The 21,460-nt window shown below is 42.1% G+C and overlaps 1 protein-coding gene across 1 annotated transcript in view; it reads left to right on the top strand.

Annotated features, from left to right (window-relative positions):
• RAB3B (RAB3B, member RAS oncogene family) overlaps positions 1–21,310 on the top strand; it is a 51,598-nt gene extending 30,288 nt beyond the window's left edge. Inside the window, exons 3-5 of the mRNA XM_086462046.1 lie at positions 9,572–9,690; positions 17,370–17,494; positions 21,123–21,310. Coding sequence (XP_086318172.1) covers positions 9,572–9,690; positions 17,370–17,494; positions 21,123–21,310 — 432 coding nt within the window. The remainder of the gene's footprint in view (positions 1–9,571; positions 9,691–17,369; positions 17,495–21,122) is intronic.
• The last annotated feature ends 150 nt before the right edge of the window (positions 21,311–21,460 follow it).

The raw sequence follows: 21,460 nt of genomic DNA, 5'->3' as shown, positions 1-21,460 counted from the left end.
AAGCTATGTTATTGCTAATTTTAGCATTTGGGAAATACATTTCAAGCTCTACTGAAGTGAAATACATACCTTTTTCTTTTCCTTTTTGTTTACCTTCTGATTTATAAGCTTTAGATTGTTCCTGGGTTTTGTTGTCTTTAAGCTTATCTTCTACCTTCTTGAGTGCTAGAACCTTAAATGACTTCATATTTTTGTTTAATGCTCAACTGAATTCAGTGGTGGAGCTTTCTTCCTAATTTGGGAATTAATAAATTGCAAATTGTCTGATCAACTCTTCATTTCCACCAAATTGAAAAATCATATGTTAGGGTTTTAAAGACCTTAAAAGAATATTATTTCTTTTTTATTGGTGTGTAGTTCTTAATATACATTATGTTTGGTTATTTACTTTTCGTCTTGCTGCTGCTGCTCTTCAATTAAAAGCACAGCTTCTTGCCTCATGGTTGTAATTTGATTTGGTATTTTAATCTTAGAAATAGCACAAACACCTTCCCAGAATTTCTGAATTTGTCTTAGAACTGGACCCCCTTGACATAGTATCTCTGGAGGGTTCTTGTGAAGTATGAGGCTCAGATTTAGCCCTAATCTACTGCTAAATAAGCTGAAATCTTCCCTTGATAGGAACAAGCCCTAGGAGTGGTGCTCATAGCAGAGTACTGTTTTCTCACAAGTAGGGGTGCTAACAGGTCTTCCAGGCACAAAGTCACTGAGCTTCATGAACCCCTTAGGACATAAATATTTGCTTTATAAATGAGTTAACTGAAGGTCTTGCCCAGAGTCGTGCAGCTGTGCTCAGGGTTGGGTACCCCCGCGATGCTGTCGAGGACCAGAGCTGGGCAGCTGCTGCCCAGCCTCCGCACCGGCTGCTCTGCCCAGAGCTGAGCAGCCCCTCTTGCTGCCTGGCTCTCCTGCTGGTTACCATGACATTTGATCACCTAGAAATAGGCTCCGGGAAGTCTGGGTCTTGTTTTGCTGCTCTCGGAGCTGGGATTTGTTCTGGTTTGCTTGTGTGCCTTCGAGGGTGAGGAGGCCGATAGTGCTATAATGCTAATTCCCTTTCCCTGTCCTTGCTCCTTTCCAGATCAAAAAACCAGGCTACTGAATTTAGACAGATTCCTACCGCAGATCATTTAACACCCTCCTCACAGATTTTGCATTTGTTCTTTTGGCAGCTGATGCATAATGTATTGAGATTTTCCTTTCTGCTGTACGTGTCAGGGTTAGCACACTGCTGTTATGACCCTCACAGTACTGGCTGGACTGTAGCATGTCTGTCTGCTGCACTGCAGGACCACTTAGGATGTCCACAGTTGCTCGGTCACAGTAGTGTAGTACTGCTTCTGAAGTATTTTGGCTGAGATAAATTAATCTGCTTCTCAACAACCCTAGCTAATTAATAATGCTTATAGTTGCTAACATTGCTTAGACATCTGTGCATTGTGCAGGTGTTCTTACAGTGGTTGATTAACAGAATTAAAGGATATATGTGGGACAACTAGAAAGATCGAGCAAAACTGGCAAAATATTCTTCTGTAACAATGCATTCAGTGCCTAAAATGTTTCATATTCTAGGATCTCAGCCTCTAAAAATTTTCTTTTTTTTTTTTTTTTTTTTAATCATAGCAGTGGTTTTATCACTTGCCCACAGTGGATGGGCTTTCAAATGCATCATACCTCTTGAATTTTGCTGTTCATTTGCAGCTAGAGAAGTGGAAGTTGGAAGTAGGCATGTGGTGTGGATGCTACATATTTTTATCACTGCCATTTCTTTTATTTTTCTATCAAGGTAACTGGATCAGGCAGAATCAAAAATATCAGATTGATCTTCATATTCTAAGTAATGAAAAATAAGACTTTTCGATTCTATAAGATTTAAGAAATGTGCACAGTGAACTTAATCTTTGTGCGTACCTCTTCATGTGATTTCTCTTTTGTAGCCACTGTCTTTTAAAATACTCGAACAGAGAAACTCAGCCTACAAAAAGATGAGAAGAGCAGATAACATTCATAAGCAAGCAGCCCTATTTCAGTCCTCCTTACCGTTTGACAGATCAGGAAGGGCAACTGCTGCTAATCTTCACTACAATCTCAAGGCACCTGGGAAAATGGAAATAATTTTTTTAACATCTTAGTAGGTCATGAGCAGTAGCGTTAATCACAGTACCTTGGCCAGATTCCAGTTTGGAAATGGCATTCTGCTGAGCAAATGCACCCTGTTGCATTTTCAGTGATTCACTTTTTGTCTTACATGGTGTGGTGTTGCTGAGCAAAAGTTAAAGGGCTGCCACTTCCCAACCACCAGAAATGTTTTGATGGTGGATGAGGTCAACCTACAGTAACCTTCCCTCCTTGTCCATCCTTGTCCATAAAAGACTTGAGTTTACAAAGTACTTTAAATAGTAAGTAAGTGCAGTGCCTCAGCTAAAGAGACACTTAGCCACTGTGTTATGGAGGACAGCTTCAAAAGTGTATGCGTAACAGGTTTGTGTGCATGTGGCAAGGTTTTGGTAGCAGGGGGGTTACAGGGGTGGCTTCTGTACGAAGCTGCTAGAAGTTTCCTCTATGTCAGATATAGCCAATGCCAGCTGGCTTTAAGATGGGCCTGCCGCTGGCCAAGGCCGAGCCAATCAGCAACAGTGTCTTTCACCTCTGTGATAACGTATTTAAGAGAGTGAAAAAGTTACTGCGCAGCAGTAATTGCAGTGGGTGAGAGGAGTGAGAATATGTGAGAAACATCCTGCAGACACCAAGGTCAGTGCAGAAGGAGGGGGAGGAGATGCTCCAGGCGCTGGAGCAGTGATTCCCCTGCAGCCTGTGGTGAAGACCATGGTGAGGCAGGCTGTCCCCCTGCAGCCCATGGGCGGTGGAGCAGATGACTGCCTACATCCCGTGGAGGGCCCCACGCCGGAGTAGGTAGATACCTGAAGGAAGCTGTGACCCTGTGGGAAGCCTGCACTGGAGCAGGCTCCTGGCAGGACCTGTGGCCCGTGGAGAGCGAGAAGCCCACGCTGGAGCAGGTTTGCTGCCAGTAGACCCCATGGGGGGGCCCACGCTGGAGCAGTCGGTTCCTGAAGGACTGCACACCATGAAGGAGACCCACGCTGGAGCAGTTCATGAAGGACTGTAGCCCATGGGAGGCCTCACGCTGGAGAAGTCAGGAAGGACTGTCTCCTGTGAGAGGGGACCCCACACTGGAGCAGGGGAAATGTGTGAGGAGTCACCCCCTTGAGGAGGAAGGAGCGGCAGGAACAACAGTGTGATGAACTGACCCCAACCCCCATTCCCTGATTTGCCTGTGTGCCGCTGGGGGGAGGAGGGAAGAAAATCGGGATCAAAGTTATGCCCCGGAAAGGAGGGAGGGGTGGGGGGAAGGTGTTTTAAGATTCGGTTTTATTTCTCATTACTCCTCTCTGAGTTAATTGGCAATAAATTACTTTTTTCCTTTAATGGAGTCTGGTTTGCCTGTGACGGTAAATGCTGAGTGATCTCCCTGTCCTTATCTCAACCCCACAAGCCTGTTGTTATTTTTTTTTTCTCCTCTCCTCTCTCCTGTCCAGTTAAGGAGGGGACGTGATAGAGTGGCTTTGGTGGGCACCTGGCATTTTGGCCAGGGTCAACCCACCACAAGTGAAGATAGCCATACTGCAGAAATGTTTAAAAAACACTTTGCAAGGATAGAGCTTTTTATCAAAAAAAGACAGGGGGGTTATGTTGTTTTTTTTCACAACAGAAATGTTTTGCTGCATATTGCTAATACTGCTCAAATGAAACTGGCTCTCAAGGTATCTAAATGTGTCTGAGTGGGTTCCAGTGACTCGTGGGCAATGGCAGCACTCAATAAGAGAGGAAAAAAACATGTTTAATACTATCTGTTGAACTGGAGCATCTTAATCAGAGCTGAGGAACCAGGTGTTATTTTGCTTCTGGCAGCAATTGAAACTTCACAGGCTTTTCATGACATCACGTCTTTTCCATGCCTTAACCAGTGACTCATCGTGCTTGCCTGTTTGTTCCTATTTCTAGCTGTCAGCAGGAACAGTAAGGTCAATGTTAGCATTCTCTTATTAATGATACTTACTAGTCTGCCCAAGGTCCCTCTCTTCACTCACCCTTGTGGTTCTTGGTGGGTTGTTTTTTTTTCCCCTTCCTCTTTCTCAAGGTGACTTTTGTTTAGCTGATTCTTGGCGGCTTCCACTACTTTTGCAAAGGAAATATGTGTGTGTGTTAATGTAACACCCAGGAGCTCTGATGGCAGAGCAGAGCCCTTCTGTGCTGAGCACTGGGCAAACACGTGGCTAAGGAAGTCTAGTCTCAGCTCCAGAGAGTCTGAAATGCATGTCCTGACGTGAGAGTAATGGGATGGGAACACACCAGCCACCTTGCAGCAGACTTCAATAATATTGACCAAAACAACTAGAATTGCTGGAGGTCATGAGAAATGTAACACTTCGCATTGCAACAGTCCAGAAAGGTAGGAAAATGCTGCTTTGAACAGCTAGCTAGGTCCAGCAAGGAAGGCAGAACAGGGCAGTGGTGGAGAAGGCTGCGTGAAAAGTTTGAGATCTGCGTGGAGGTGGGAAGGAGAGCAGGGTGGGACGGAGACTATGGATGGCAGAACGGCACTCTCACTGTTCACAACAGAGACACCAGCATAGCTCCATGGGAGAGTGTTTCCTCATCCATGCAGAAGGGAAAGTAAACGGGCCTTGGACATAAAGGGATCAGGTATTAGTGAGCCCCAGCTTGGTCTGTAGCAGGACAAACAGCCCTCTGCCTTCAGGATGTGCCTTTATTTCTTCCTTATTCGCATTATCTGTTGTGTAGAGAACAGGAGCTGAGGTGGCCAGTCTTGCTGAGAACTGAGTTGTGTTTGCAGGGAGTCAGATGTTTCCCGACACTTTGGTGTCTTAACTTGCTGCCTCTATAACCACGGGGCCGTGAACTCGATTGTCTTGCCTCCAACGCTGACCAAACTCTGAAAAAGGTGCAAAAAGCTATAGCATAGGTGTCATGGTGTGACACCGAACAGAAGGGAAGAGGAGGTCTCTCCTTCACCATAGCTGATGAAGTCCTGAAATTGTGGTTGGTGCTGGTTATTGGGGTTGATGTAGCTTCTGTTCTGACTGAGCAGCTTAAGCAAGGATCATGCTAAGTACATGCATCTTGTAATTCTTGCCAACCAGCTGGACAACAGGTGACTCATTCTCACGTATTATTAGTTTCTTTAAAAAAAACCCCACAACACCCAAACCAAACCATAATCCTTTAAAAAAAAAAAGGAAAGGTTTATTTTTTTAGAGGCTATTTGTCACATACACTGCTAGAACAGTCATGGTGCTGAGGGGATTAAATTTGGTACAGATGAGAAGTTTCAGTGACATTTTATTTGGAATAAAGAACTTGTGGCTGGGAATCTTCACTAGAAGAATGATGGTTCAGAACCAGGGATTCTGATTTTTTCAGACCTGCAGCAAAGAGCATCTGTCATGATTTAAAAATGCAAATATGTTTCCTGTCTAAGTACCTTGCTGTTTCTGCTGAGGTAGCCAAGTAAATTTTAAAAAAGCTCTTTGTGTTCCTATTGTGAATGTTTAGGTGATGGAGCTTGTGAGTAGAGGGCATCTGCACATAATGTAAATGGATTTAGGTCTCTTTCTCCTCTGATAAACACTGAATTTTGATTGCTCATTAATGCAAAACTTTCAAATTTTTATTTTGAGCTACTGACTAATGGTCTTGTGGGGGTTTTTAATTGTTTGTATTGAGGACAGGCCCATACGTAAGCTACCAAAGAACAGAGTTGTTAGCACATTAGTGTAAATATACCTCACAGAGACCCTTCTGTGCTTGGTTACAACCAAGCTTTCTGATCCCTCATCAGGGACAGCTGAACAGGTTTCTGGATGCTGAAGGCTCAGGCTATTCTTCCTAGGTATTTGGCTAGACTGTTAATTAGAGCTACACCGGGTTTCTGCTGATCCCTGCCTGCGTCTCATCTACTTGTCTTCTAATGAGTTTGTGGTCTACCTGGAAATCTTGCAAACAGCTTGGGGGATGTGGGGGGGAAAGCAATTTGCATCAGTTATTTTCTCCTTCATTAGATGAACATTTTGCACATAAAAACCTGAAATGCCTAATTACCTAAGGTTTGTGGTGTTTCAAACTGATGTAAGGGCAGCTACTGAAATGCTGAAGAAACTGAGCTGAGATTTTGCTGTTTGTTTTATTTTGTTTATGTTGAAAGGTCTGGGGTGGGTGGGGGGTGTTCAGTGAAGCTAGCATAAAACATGGTGCGAGTCAAGAAAATTAAGCCAGTTTATAGCTGTCTAAGGAGCTAACATAACCTGAGGAAAAAAAAAATCACTTCAAGGTGATATTACAAAGGTTCAAATGGATTTGGAGAAATGCAGCTAAATAAACCTGTAAGGGGAGATGATATGCTCTGTACCTGTACAGTAAAACACAGTGAGGAATCCATCAGTGACTCAGAGATGAATTGCATGTCTGCATTGTACCACATGGCTACCAGGGCAAGGTTATGAGTAAACTTTACATACCATGAAATACAGGATGCCTTTCCCCGACACACACTCCCTTTGATAAGCTAAGAAGCCAGGCACGTAAGTATATACTAATGAATATGCAAATTACCTTCTTAATGAGGTAAGTACATTGTCCACCAGAGAACAGGTTATGACTAAGCAAATGCATGTAGCCCTTTGGGGTTCTGTACCTCCTAAAGCCACATTCCCGTCTCTCACTAATGTATAAATTGGGCCCCCCCCCCCCCCGAAAGTTTGCAAGCAGAACAGTGAAATCAACAAACCAGAATTACTAAATTTTAGAGCTTTCAGGCAATGGCAGTTTGCCTTTAACACAGATGAACTCTGTGGGCCGAGTCCACTTCCTCACTGAGCCGAGGCACTGAGATGGTACCAGGGCAGGTTTTGGAAGCCATCCTCAGAATCCCTTGGGGCTGCTTCTCAGGACAGCCTGGATGTACATCCTCAGAGCTAACTCCTTCATCTGAGCCATGGTCAAATTGAATTTCTTTCCAAATTGTGCTGCATATAGCTAGACAATGTGTCTTGCAGTTGCTTACTGCCTGGCCCTCAGCCAAAATGAGTGCTAGTTAAACACAGAGCAGAAAATAGATGAGATTGGGGAGACAGAAGAAGCTGGAAATACAAGTGTAAAACAATCATGCTGTGAGCATGAGAACTGAAGGAGCCTGACTTCCTGTGGATTTGTTTCTTTTTGTTGGTTGCAGGATCTGAGAAGTTATTAATACTGATTTAGATCTTTCTTCTAGTGAGGCATGAAGAAAGCCTCTCTCCTGTGGATCCTTTGGTGTTGGAAAAAGATAGGCATTGCCCTTAAGCTTTATTTTTTGCCCCAACTAAGGTATGCTTGAGGTCTCACTTCTTCATTTTACCACCTGTTTTTGTGACATTTGTAAGAACGTACATTTGAGAGCATTTCCCCTCAGTGAAATTTGAACAGAAGTCAGTAGAGTTATATTGAGCATATACATGTGTGTGTGGAGATTGATGATTTAATAAGCCTTATGTCCTTAGGAAATCAGGCTAAAATAAAGCAACTATCATGTCCCTCTGAATAAACAGAACAGTACTATCGCTGCTGAGACATTCCCTGCTTGAAGAAGTACAGTTAGGATCTATTTGGCACGGCTGGTTTAGCTGTTCAGCAGCTAAGCGAGGGTGTGGTGTCAGTGAATACGAGAGTGCTCTGTGATGGATTTATCAATGGTAGGAGAAGAAATGGTCGCTTGAGCTCAAGGCATATTCCACTTCATTCTGGTACTTCTTGTCATCAGGGAACAGGATTATTTCTCAGCCAGTGTGCAGTGCCTCACTGAGATCAGCCAATGGACTACCCTGTCTTGAAATAAGTGCACACGTTACAAGGAAGAATCCCTTCTTTTTCCAGAGGGTTGGTGGAGAAACAGCAAGATTCCTGCTGCATGGTCTTTTCACTGGGAAATTTGCAGTGTGTGACAGCTGTGGGTAGTCTCATGGCAGTGCAATAGGCAGAGCCTTTTAAATAAGCTGCAGGGAGCTTATTTACAAGTGATTTCCCCCTACAGAGAGCCTCTGTGATATCCTGGTGCAGAACAACAGGTGATCATTGATGTTTTCCACTTTCATAGACTGGCTAGCATGTTCTGGTAGGGCCAACACTGTCTCTTGCATGCAGCAAAACCAAAGCTGCATGTATGGGAAAGATGGACATGAGGATTTTAAAGCTGTGTAGTTTCCTACCCACTGCACCTTGTGTGTTCTCTGGAGTTGTGGTGATGTGCTGTGTCTGATCAGAAACAGGCTCTGTGCTCCTGCAAGAGCGCTCTACATGGCTTTATTTTACTCTTCCAACCAGCTACATGATTGATAAATCCTCTAGGGTCTTTTTTCTCTAGAAAGGAGAAACTTTAATCACATTTTAAACCAATGGCAGTAAATGCTCTCTTAAGTGTGGGTTTTGGAGGACTGAAGGACTGTTCATTTCAGAACTGCTAACCCATCAGAGTAACTAGCAGTCAACACCTTATGCCGAACATGCACTTTGAAGGTAAGGCTTTTTGCCTCCCTGCAGCTGTTTCACAGAGTTGCCATTTGCCAAAAGATGGATGAAATGTTTGTTCAAATGATAGACACCTCCTGAATGAGAGGAGCACACAACTTCTCTTCTTGATTCAGATGGCAGGTCCAGAGGGAATGGATTGGCTGCAGGACTGCTGATCTGATCTAGAAATATTCTACAGTTTAAAAGCAAGCACCCACAATGTGAGGAATAAATGTTGTTGGCATCAACAGATGGTAGTTGACGTGCTTCCCAGCTGTCACAAGTCTTTTGCAATTCTTCTGTTGTATATGCCAGTTTCACCTTTGTGCTGCCAGGCTGAACGTAGAAATGACAACTGCAGGTAGAGAGGTATTCTACAGCACTCTACAGGTAAAGAGAATTAAGCTGCACCAACAGAAGAGGATTAGTAAATCTGAAATTAGTGTGTGCACCTCAGACATCATGACTGGGATATTCCACATTAAATTCACTTTGTAGAATAATTTTCATTGCATCAAGTCTTTCAATTGTTGTCTCTAACTGCAGGTAAGAACTGAGTCACACGCAGCATCTACCTCAAGGACATTTTCCTGACTGTGACACTAAATTGCAGCACGTAAATGTCTTTTGCCTGGTACAGTCCTGGACTGTTTCCTATTGCCTCTGCTTTGAAGTGTCAGCTTTCAGTGAACTCTGCTAACATTTTATTATTGCATTGAGGCTAGGGCAGAGAACAGCAATTAAAGGGTTGACATCTTTGGTATTTTTTAATAATACATGTGTCAAGATGCATTTAACAAATCACAGTTGATGCAAAAGCCCAATTAATGCTAAAATATAAGTCAGGTTCATTTCAGTTGGAGGAAATGAGAATTTAAAAATGTATAGTAACAAAAAATGGTTGCCTTATTTTGGATATAGGACCTAACTACAACTCATGTTTCTGAGAACTGAAGTCTTACAACCTAAATATTCCTTTCTGTTCCAGGATACAGCTGGACAAGAAAGATACAGGACCATCACTACAGCCTACTACCGAGGAGCCATGGGCTTCGTCCTCATGTATGATATCACCAGTGAAGACTCCTTCAATGCAGTGCAGGACTGGTATGAAATATTGTTGGTGGTGGCTTTGTTAGTTTTTTGGCCAATTCTCTCCTTGCAATTGTTTGTTGAGAATATTAGACATCCCACCCTCAACAGTGCTTTGTATCACTGTATTCTTTCCTCCTCATCTAAACTCTGGGATAAATAATTTGTCTTTTAAACTCTCCTTAGAAAAAGTTCTACAGCTTCACTTCAATGAAAAAGTTGTAATTCAAATATAGTAGCATACTATAGCAGTTGTTGCTTTTAAAAGTTCTAATTTATTGTAAAGAAATTAATCCTTTAATGCATTATTTGGGCATATGAGGTTTCTGTCTATGATGCTAAAACAATCCAGTTTAACAGTGGTTGTTTGAGTCAAATCTCATTTAAGGTCTAATAAGGCTAAACCTTTCCAAACTACCTTGAAAAGTGGTGGTTGGTTTGTTTGGTTTTTTTGAACTTACAAGTGTAGACACATGGAACAGCATTCACCTTGCGTAACTTGAGATAACTGAAAATCTAACTTTACCCATTTAAACCTTGTGAAGATTAAATTAGCTGTAATTGTAATAAGAGGAGGAAGAGCAAGGTCTAGGACAGAAAGCAAGTATACCCCTTGGAAGGGGCCTGTCTGTTGCCACTGACTACAGAAAGCACCTGAACCTCTCTGTAAGGCAGTACTCAGTGTGGAATGGTGAGATGGGGGAGAAGGAGTTACTTATTAAATGGGAAGGGTGAGGACTTAGCCCTAAAACTATGTATGAAACCGATTCTCAGCTGTTACAAGGTCCTCTGGCTCCACTGAATTCAGTACCAGAAAATTATTTCTAGAATTTCTGATGACAAAAAGCCAGGAAACAGTTTTGGCTTACAGTGAAAAAAGAAAGCAACAAGTCAGTCACTTCAAAAACTCTGCGGCAATATCAAAGCTGCATTGGTACCCAGGCTTGTCTCCTTGATGTTTTGGTGTGCACTTCCCCTTCCCTACCTGGACGCCTCCCTCATAGCTCATGCTACCTGTCGTCTTCCTCAGGAAGAAATGTCCTATCTCACCCCACACTGTGATCCGATTTTGGAAACGGAGCTGTGGCCCAGACCTTCTTCTGCTCTCCTGCCTTCCAGACAAGTACATGTACAGAGCAGGAAAAGTAGTGGTCTTCCTAGAATTGCCAAAGCACATGTCGTTGCTGTGGCCATGGGCAGTGCCTGCAGCCCCCTCGGTGGTAGCTGACGGGAGGTGTTTTCTCAGCAGGGACCCAGCACAGTGCCTGAGGTGAAAACATCAGAGCTGCTGCTGTGAGGTAGTAGGCGCAGGCACAGCACAGATAAGCAAAAGGCTGGACCTTGTTGCTGGAGCTCTCCTTCCGACATGGTATGCTCTCAAATGGGCACCAGACTTCGCATAGGAAATACAGAGCATGGGGAGGGAGAAGAAAGGCTGTGTTTATCCTCAGAAGTAGCTGGCTTCTTTGTGTCTCCCCTCAAACGTCTTGCAACCATTTCTGCTTGTTACCCTGTTGCTGTATACTGCAGATAGGTACGGTCAGCGTGCAAAGAAAGGCAATGCAGTGGTTAATGTAATCTCCCAAGTTCGATAGATTGATTTGCAATGATCTCAGTGACCTACCAGGAGCATGTGACATATGCTGGCTATAGCACTGGCTTTTAGCATACAGCTCAGTCTGTTTTTTTGCTGAACACCTATTCTATATCCCCTAATCTAGGTTGTAACTCAAAAACTGCAACAACGTGGTTTGTTGTCCCTAGTAATTTGGCCTTCTTCCAAGGCTGCCCATTACTTGTTCTCTCTGACCACTGAAGGAGTTGGTCATGGTTATCACATCTAAATATGCAGTCTCTGCTTTCACCCCACCTCCAGTACCATGGCAGTGCTGCGGAAGGTGAACTGCAACACCTTCCCTGAGCTCTCTCTTCTTCAGCAGCTAATGATAGAAGAATAAATTTTTTCCTTGCTAGAAACACAAACCCAAAGACTTTTCCAAAACCTGATTCCTCCATGTGGCAGACCCTCCACAAAGCTCAGATGAAGCTGTTTCTGCAAATGTCTGCACAGGGATTTTTTTCCATGTGAGTGCAGGCATGTAAGCTAGGGCGATATCTTTCACTAAACTGTAAATATTTTCAGCTTGTTTCCTGAAGAAACAAGGTGTATATGACCAGTTCATCTGTCTGTCTGTTGGTTCCTCTCATAAGTTTTACCTATCAGTCTTAATTTAGCCAAAAAATCCCAAATCTCAATCTATGAGCTGCTACTATTTTAAAGTTTGCACAGGTGAAGTTTAACCGGAGGCTTTGTATTGGAGATGATCTAACATCTTTTCCATCAAAGGCAACGATGCAAGAGTGCAAGAATTAGGAAAGGTCAGCTTTCTGTATTTGACTTCATGTCTTCCTGTGCCGCAGGGGCCTTGTTAGTATCTTTGCTAAGAGCACCTTATCATAAGCCAAAGGATAGAGGTGAACCCTCACTGTTTGATTTTACTCTGTATGTCAGGAATTTTTCTAACCATCAGTTTTAATATTCTGAGCCCAAATGATGTAGTGTGGCAGATAAAATCGGCCTGTGGTAGCCCATTTTCTTCCTTTGTGAAGCTTGACCACAGGAGAGATGACTGTAGCAAAGCCAGCATCGCTGTGCCCGCAGAGTCCTCTAGTGGCGATGTAGCTAACATGTTTTTTTTCCCAGTCTGCAAAATTGCTTTCTAAACTTCCGAAGGGACAAGAAATGGAAACAAAAGCTTTTGTGTGGTGCTGCTAGCTATATCAGCCTCTGCCATTTGCTAGCCTAGGAAGTAGGTAGGATTTTTTTTTTCCACCATGCTGGGTGATACGCTTCAAAAAAACATTACATTGGATCTGGTCTTCAGTCAGGAACTGTACTCTCTGTGGGAAATTACGGTGTCTGCTACTTGAGCTCCTTTAGCTCAGAGCCTTTATCTCTGTCAGCTTAGTCCCTTCTTCAGCTCAACTGTGAGACAGCAGCAGCATGCCTGTGATAGAACCGGAGCCCTAGCAGTCCTGCAGTGCTTCTGTTTGGTGCTGGTGGGAGGATGGAGTGGCAGCAATTGGGAAGCTGCACAGGCTGGAAAGTCAGTAGCATGCCCCTGCTGCTCAGCCCTGCCTCGTCTCATCCATCACGTGTGGATAGGACAGCCTTCCTCCTCTGCCTGCTCTGTCCAAGAGGGAGGACCTCCTAAGGGTGAGAGGGCTGGAGCCAGAAGGTTTGGGATGTGAGATGGTCTGATGAGAGGACAAGTGCCTGAACCACCTCTTCTCCACTAATGAAGCTGTTACCCTCAGTAATGTTGCTTCTAGATTCCCAGGAAATGGCAAAGTTGCAAGCTGCTTTTTACCTTGCAAGGAAGATATGTGGCTCGATACATGAGTTACCTCTCTGCTTGCAGAGGTTTAAGTGAGGCTACAACAAACCACACTAGGTAAGTCTAAGAAATCAAATGGGGCATCCACCTAGAATATATGCAAAAGCTAACAGCCAAGCTCATCCCAGGTCTTCTTACATCCTTCAAGTTTGCAGAAATTACAGCAATTAATCCTCCACATCCTTTCTCTCTTTTAAGTGTCCTGCTATCCTAGCTGGCTAGCGATGCATTTTTCAGTGTCCAGCTACATTAGATAAAAGAATACTGTTAGGCTGAATATTTTGTTGTAAATGCAGCATGATGCAGCAGATTGGCTGACCTTTTAGACACTGAGAATAAATCAGCAGTACTCAGGTAATGTGAATTAAATCCAGTAAGGAACCTGTTAACCTTCCCAGTTCTTTCTAAAATAGTGTATGTAGATGGAATTTGAGTGTTTCTCTGGCATAATAAGATGAGTAAGCCATCTGCCATGTGATCATGGGACTGGGTTCATAAAGCAAATAAAATCAAGCTTAGGAGGATACCTCAAGAAAATCATCAGCAAATAACATACAAATTGATGCCCCTTCCACTAACTTTTGGCTGCTTTCCCAATCCGTTCTCATTGGCTGGTAAGAATGTCCCACCTGAACATAATTCCTGGATCCTAAAATTGTACCCATTCACAAAACCCTGGAATAGGACAAGTTGTGTACAGTAGTCATCTATGTGTTTTACAGTAGCACATTCTCCAGTTCTCTTGTTCCTTCTTGCTGGTGCCCTGATTATTGCTGTTGAGTGATTCAGGGTTTTTAAGATTCTGTGTAACCAGATTGTCAACAGGAATCTCAGCCCATCTCACTGCTTTCGCTTGTACCATCTCTTCCTGCAGAGTTCTCTACAGAAAACAAGCCAAAAGCATGAACAGACAAGTGAAACAGAGACCTAGCGCTCCAAGTAAGCTCTCGCCCATGCCAAACTCTTACCTTCTGTTGAGCTCATAGGAGTGTGCATAGATCTCAAAATTCGTCTTCATAATTACACTGAATTTATGGGAAGGTAGCCTTGTGCAAAGTCAGCTCTCCATCAGAGAGAAATCTTTTCCCTTTTAGACCTCTCCAGCATCTTAGAGCTTATATCCTCCCTCTAGCTGGGAAATTGCCATAGCAGGTTGTGCTCACAAGCCTTATTATTCTCCAAGCCTGTTCACGAAGCTCCAACACCCCCTCTAAAACTGCCTCCCATGTATGCATGGTGCACTTTACCTCTCATCTCTGGCTCATTGGCATGTGACTGTTTCAACAGCCTCCTGACCTAGCCTCCCCTGCCCGCAAGGGAAAGGAGAATCTCTCTTCCAGTCTGCCATATGATTTCTTCCTTGGGTGATCTTTTTACCATACACTTCTTATGGTGTCCTAAAGAGGATTCTGGTTTGCTTTGTGCTGCTCCAGAAATACTTCTACTAAACCAAGTAAAGGCACTCTTTCTCCTGAATGAGGATCATGGCTGTGTATCAGGTGTTTACACAAGCTCTCCAGGCAGTGTATGAATGTGAGGTACAGTCTTTCCTTCATTCATGTGAATCGCCCTAATTAATGGTAATTATCTTAAAGCAGATGAGAAAGACTAAGATACACAATTTAAAATAATTTGGGAATATCTAAAACATGTCCTGTTCTCTTGTTCCTTTGCTGGAAAAGGTACAGCAGATTGTATGAGAAGACTTAAAAGATTAAGCCTGAGTGATTTTCCTTACTGCAGGGTGGCAAGAGTACAGTCAGGATATTTTAGAAGAAAAAGCATAAATGGGCAAAAGCAAAGACGGATTTTACCTGATATTTGAAAATATCTAATTATTTTGTTTGAATAATAAGACGTCTTTCCTGTAGGGTGACTGAAAAGGTTAAATGAGCTTTCATGGCTTTCAGCTCAGTTTCTAGATTTTTTTAGTGGGTTCCTTTGACAGTTATTTGACATTGGCTTGATAGTTTTGTGTGTAGATAAATCAGTGGTTTATACTTCATTTGAAACAGTACTGAAACTAGACTATACTCAGTGTTTGGTACTGTAAAGTAAATCGAAAATATTATGGAAATTCTGCTTTGGACAGTTTCGTGGAAGGAAAGAAAAAATTGGTTAAATTTAACTTAGATTTAAGTGACAGCTAGGTTCACAAATCAGCAGCTTGCTTTATCTTTAAGGCTGATTTCCAAATTAGGCTGTTGATATATCTATGTAACTGTGAACCTGATGCTATTTTTCTTCTAAGCGTGAAGCCTAAAAGCCATGCTTTATCATTAATTTGGGGAATTCAGCACAAATAAGGCACAGTATTGTTATTGTGTTACAGAAATATATTTTTCCCAGTGTGTATATTGAACTGCCCTGATAGTTGTTGAAATATCATAATTGCACAAGCCTATTTATTTATTCATTTAGCTTTCCAAAAGCTTCTGGAAATTTGCTGCCTTTCTTTTTTTGCGTAGGGATCAGGGTTTCTTTTAGATGTTCTTCTTCATAACTTTTTGTCTGTTTTTATTCCTAAAAAGTGTAAATAGCAGTGTTCTGCAAGAGAAGATTTTCACTAGCTTGTACAAACCAGGAGAATCACAGAATCGCAGAAGGATGATTTTCTGTGGGAGAGCCTTCATGCTTTTTCTTCTTTTCATTTTCTAAGTAATTCTGTTTAAATAGCTAAGATTTGGCAGTGTGTCCCCACGTGACTGCCCAGGGGCTCTCTCTGGGTTTGTGCAGTGTTTAGGTTTATGTCATTTAGGGTTATGTTCCAGTGCAATCCAAACAGGCTGTTAAAGGCAAGTTGCATGGTGAAATGACCCTCTTTTTCATAGGTATCTGTGGGGTAACATGACTGTCTGCTTTCCATGGAAAAGGCAATAAGCAACTCAAACTAATTAAAAATTATCATTAGTAGATCAGAGCTGGAGGCTGATGCTAATTCAAAAGAGAAGGAATCAAGTGCTGTGTTGTTAAGGGAGTTCAAGCAAACTAAAGAGAAGTAAAAATTTGAGGGGAATCCTGGCTTTCCTGGGAAATGGCAGGTTTGTCTGAAACTGCGGTGTCCTGTATGGAGGGGTGGCGAGCAAGGACAAAGAATGGGAAGGTGAGTTAGGGACTGGAGGAGGGGTGAAGAAAGGAAGGAGCATATTGCTTCTGGCAGAGCAGCCTAATTAGCTTTGGGAAGGAGGGAGTCTTAAAAGATAGAGCTAGCTTGGTGAAGATAAAATAGGTTGGAAAAAATGGATGAAAATGAATGCTACCAGGCTAATACTGTTCTGCTGCTGGCTTTGTGACACCTCAGCGGGGATGGTGGGAAAGGACTGGCCCCTCAGGTTAAACAGGAAAAAATATCTTCTGTTTTGTCACAGAAAAACTATAAAGAGGCCAAATGTAAGGTCAAACTCCTGGGATCCACAGCTAGCTCCACTCCAGTTTCAGCACATGAGCCACAGAGAGCTTTAGAGGCTTTAAGTTCATTCCAGTGCTCCTGCTTAAGCTCCCATGCACTTCATCTCTCTGTCATTGAAGTCTGCATTTGTCTGATACCTCCCGTCTGTCATTGCATCTGCTGCTTCCTGCTTTAGGTACCACTTAATCCTGCTGGGCTCAAATAATAGCTCACAGAGCCTTGCCTTGATCCTATATCTTCCCAATTTGGTAAATTTCTGGTTCTCTTTAGCAATTGTTTCCATCTTTCTATGCAATTTTCAGTCTTTTCAGTTCAAGCAAAGACGATTTGATGCTTCCATCTGTTTGACTCTCAAAATAAAATTTCTTACGGTGTTACTAAAACTCTGCAGCAAATGTCCTGCAGCAAATGAACATCTTTTTCATTTGCTTTGAATTATTGTTATTATGTGTTTTACAAGAAGTTATAAATCTAGCATGAAGCATGTATCTATTGTATGGCTTTCTCTACAGGGACAATATCCTTAAGAGGTGTAATTGATTGTCGTTCCTCTGACAGGTTACAGCTGAAGGAGAATAAGCTTTAGAAGAATTCTTTTTTGTCCCTAGGCTTCAAAAATTCTTCAATTCAGCTTTTTGGTGGGATCTCACAATTTTTGAAACACTTGCAAATTCGTAACAAGAAACTTTATTGTCACACAAAGTTAAGGAGCAGTAAAATCGAATAGTGCTATAAGTTACATAGTCTGTGTTCTTGATTTGTCTTTTAACCAACATACAGTCTTGAGATGTTGATGTTGTCATTAATGGTACTTGTTTTCATACTTAATTATGATTGTATTTTGGCACAGCTGATGGAAGGTAACAATCTTTTTTGACCTACTGTAGGGCCACGCAAATCAAGACTTACTCCTGGGACAATGCACAAGTGATCCTGGTCGGAAACAAATGTGACATGGAGGATGAAAGAATTGTTCCTGTGGAGAAGGGGAAACATCTGGCAGATCAGCTAGGTACATGTCAAAGCTTTTCTTTCTACTCTTTTTCCTCTGCTTCTTTATACTATGTTCCTTTTAATTTGTACGATAAAAAGTCCTTCCAGCAGTAATACTTTAATAATGGTATCAGCTAAGAAGGGTAATATGGTCTAGGTCCTTATTTTGTTTTCTTAGTGTTGAATACTACCATCGTGTAGCATTGCTGTATCTGTAAAGCTAATATCTAAGGATGTAAGGAAGATAAAGTTAGTCTGGAGAAAACAGCTTTTATTAGCTCAGCGGAACAAAAAGGGAAGTTTTCATGAACACAATTCTGTCTCCAGTTCTCTAAGTACCATATAGTCATTTTCAGAATGCAAACACTGATTTTTGTAGGAGAATTTTTTTTTTTCAACCAAACAGTGAAAAAATAAGTTTATACAGAGCTGAGTAAAATATATTTTAAAAATGTACCGTGCTTCTCCATCCAGGTAAGGAAATGACATTGTGTTATTGATATGGGATAAAAAAAGCAAGACAGTTCCACTGAGAGGAAGCTGTGTTTGCAATGAAAATTTTAGAATGAACAACAACTCATCCTGATTTCTCATTTATTTATACTTTTTCATTATATATTAAGTATATATGATCTTTTTAATATGGAATCGGGGCTTCTGTGTTGAGATTCAACTATACTGTTGACATCTTTTAAAGAATTCACAGTGGCAAGTAAATCCTGTTAAAATTTAATCTAGTTAACAGTGCAGACCCTTACAGTGGGTATACTGTATTTGTTTACCTCATGAGTAGAGATTCTTACCAGACCCAAAGGAATCACTGTCATCCTCAATTTATAAAATCCTATGTGGTCTTCAATTCTTAAGCAGTAATTGGAGGGTGCATAATATGTTGTTAAACTGGGGGTACTGGAGTTCCAGTACACACTGCATAGAGTGTTGTAGTTTAAAGGGTGACCTTGATCAGATTGCCAATTATGGTTGAATCTTAAATAATGAGTATTTTTTAGTTGAGTGTTTTGTTATTGTTGTGTTGCTTTGCTTTTAATGAAGGGAAGGTATAGAAATCCTACTCACAGATAAGTATAAAGGGTAGCTTTGTGATAGAGACCTGTGTGATATAAACCAAAAGATGGACACTGTTCTGAAGAGTTGAGACCAATCAGATTATTTTTTCATGTTTCACATGCTAAGAAAAAAAAAAAAAAAGATATGTCTGCAAAGGCCTGCAGGTTTAGAGCCTTTAGGTGTAAATTCTACCTGTGCTAAGCACAAAGGGGTCCCTCCCATTCCTGACTGGAGCCTTGAGGTGCTGCCATCATAAATAAATAATGAGCAAATATCAAACTAAACCCTCTAATTTCCCATCATGATTATTATTGTAATAACAATTCTTTACATGTAGGACTAGCAAAGCAAACACAGACATGGTTAGTTTGCAGAATCAGTTATGGGCTCTTTTTCGCACATGAGAATTTAATTTGATTTTGAAAATATGAACATGAATAAACTCAGTTCCTGGCTTGCAGACTCTTAAAACGGTTGTGAATGCATGTGCGCCCACATATTTTGCAAGAGTAATTACACTGTTAGTACTTGAAAATTTGTCCAGAACAATGTAACAGCAAATAGTGAGTGTTACTGGAACTCTGACACCTATTTGGACTTCTAATGTTTTTTCCTCCCCCCAAAATTCATCCGTTTGTTTAAATACAGACTTGGCATCTAGAATCCGAATCCTTTACATAGGGGAACTTCAAAACACACCGCACAGAGTTACCATAGCAACTGACTCCATCGGTAGGCAACTGCCTGCCCCGGACTTGTCCTCCCGCTTGTCCAGCTCACCCTGGAGAAACACACCACAGTACTGCACAGCAAAACAAAAGCTAACCGTGCCTTTGGAAAGTGCTGCCCAGTCCTCCTCTTCTGTAGCCTCCCAAAATACTAAATGCTCTTTTCCAAAGGGCTGAAAAATATATCGGGTTTTATCAGTCAGTTTTCCATTATATTAACTGTGCTAATACAGCACTATCTGAAATTATTTTGTGTGTTAGGAGGGAGGAATCTCTTTAATTGACTGTCAGCTGCTTAAACTGCTAGCTTTCATCACAATGATTCACATAAAAGTTATCCTTCAGTGTGTTTATCTAAGTTTGTCGTGCATTGAAATAATTTCCTAATCAGATTAAGAAATTGTTACTGGCCTGAACATGAACTAAACGAAAACAAATTCAGCCATAGCAGAAGGTAAACCAATGTTGGACTGATAAATAAGTTCAGTTCTCTGATTTCTTGTGCTTTCTATGTACATTTTTAATCATCATCAAAGATAGCAAGTGGGGCAGGCAGAACCCTCGTCTGATGCAGAACAGCCGTCCTTGTTTAGTAATGAGGCAAACATCTCCACCATCACTTCACCTGTTGTCCCATGGTTTTTAAAAAGTGTTAGAATGGGGTAGATACCTACTTGTTATCTCACACATCAAGGTGACTCAGTCTACCAGCAGTGGCAGACTGATCAGTTAAGGCGACTTATATTTCTCTTCATTTGTGGCAGAATCAAAGAAAACTGGTGCAATGCAGAACATCCCCAACATGAAGCACAACAGAATGTAGCTTATTGCAAAATAAACTCTGTGGTGCTTGAGCTCTTGCTGTTGGCAATATAATAACTTGGTGGAACAGAAGCAACAGCCATTGTAAATGATGGTTGGCCTTTGAGGCCCCTGGGGCTAGAAAGATAAAGAAATGCTTCACAGTTCAGCGCGTTTCTGCTGGCTGAGGCAGGGTTCAGGCTTGTCTGTGAGAAGGCTGGTTCTTGTGTAGTGCGGGGTGTCAACAGGAGGCAGCAGGAATAGCTGTCTGTGCCATCCCCACCTTGGCAGAACTCCAGCCTTGCTGGTTTGGTGTTTTTTAATCAGAAAGGGTCAGTGTTTGAGAATCCGTACTCATCACTGCAGGCAGGAGCTGGCAACTGGACGCTGAAGTTACTCTGTAGGAGGCACTCGGCATTATTTGTAATTCAGCAGTGCTGAACAGCCCTTGTCAGGACAGGTGCTCTGTCGTGACGTGTGCTGTGTGAGTATTAATTGCCCTGAAGAGCTTTCTGTCTAAACAGACAAAGAACGGGAAAAAACAAGACCAAAGTCATGGAGCATTTTGCTCACAAGCTCAGAAGTTAGTCAGCAGAAGGAATATAACCACGATCTCGCTTCTCTTTCTGGTCTCTGCTCTTGCCAGACTGCAGCAGTGGTTCATAGAGTAAGCCTGGGTGTGTGGAGCCCAGGAAGGCCCCTTCATACGTGACCAGTTAGTGATGTGTCAGCAGCAGCTGCAGCCCAGGGGCTCTTCACTGATGTAATGGGGAGAATTTGACTCCCTTGTCCTGGGTTTATTCAGATCTGTATCATCCGCAGATGTGTTACCCAGGCTATGGTAGGGATCCATTTATGCCTTTGACTCTTACTGATGCTTGACAAATTTAGAAGTATTTCTGCTTGAGATTGTGGGAATCAGCTGAGCTTAAGAATTGTCTAATGTCTTGCTTTCTTAAGATGAATTCTGAAAAAATTTGTTAGTATTTTAAAAACCATCTTAGTTATCATCAGTCTCTATTGACATATTTTCCCCACTTTTTCTCACAGGTTTTGACTATTTTGAAGCTAGTGCCAAGGAAAACATCAATGTAAGGCAGGTGTTTGAGCGTCTCGTGGATGTAATCTGTGAAAAGATGTCAGAGAGTATAGAATCAGACCCTTCCAGGGGCACTTCTGGAAGAAGCATGCGACTCACAGACAACCCACCCCCTTCGCAGCAGAACTGCTCATGCTAATGGCCTTTCTCCCTGAGGAATGTCCTTGTCCTTTCCCAACTAAATTTTATCTTTTCATCTGTGGCAGTGCATTATCATGTAGTCCAAAGGCAGAAATCTCTGTTGTAGGAAACCGGTATGTTTGTTTAATGTGGAGTGTTAATATTACAT

This window comes from Leptosomus discolor, chromosome 3 (genome assembly GCF_034619465.1).
Source record: "Leptosomus discolor isolate bLepDis1 chromosome 3, bLepDis1.hap2, whole genome shotgun sequence".
Lineage (NCBI taxonomy): Eukaryota > Metazoa > Chordata > Aves > Leptosomiformes > Leptosomidae > Leptosomus > Leptosomus discolor.
Note: the sequence above shows the minus strand (reverse complement) of the source record. Positions and strands in the feature narration are given on the sequence as shown.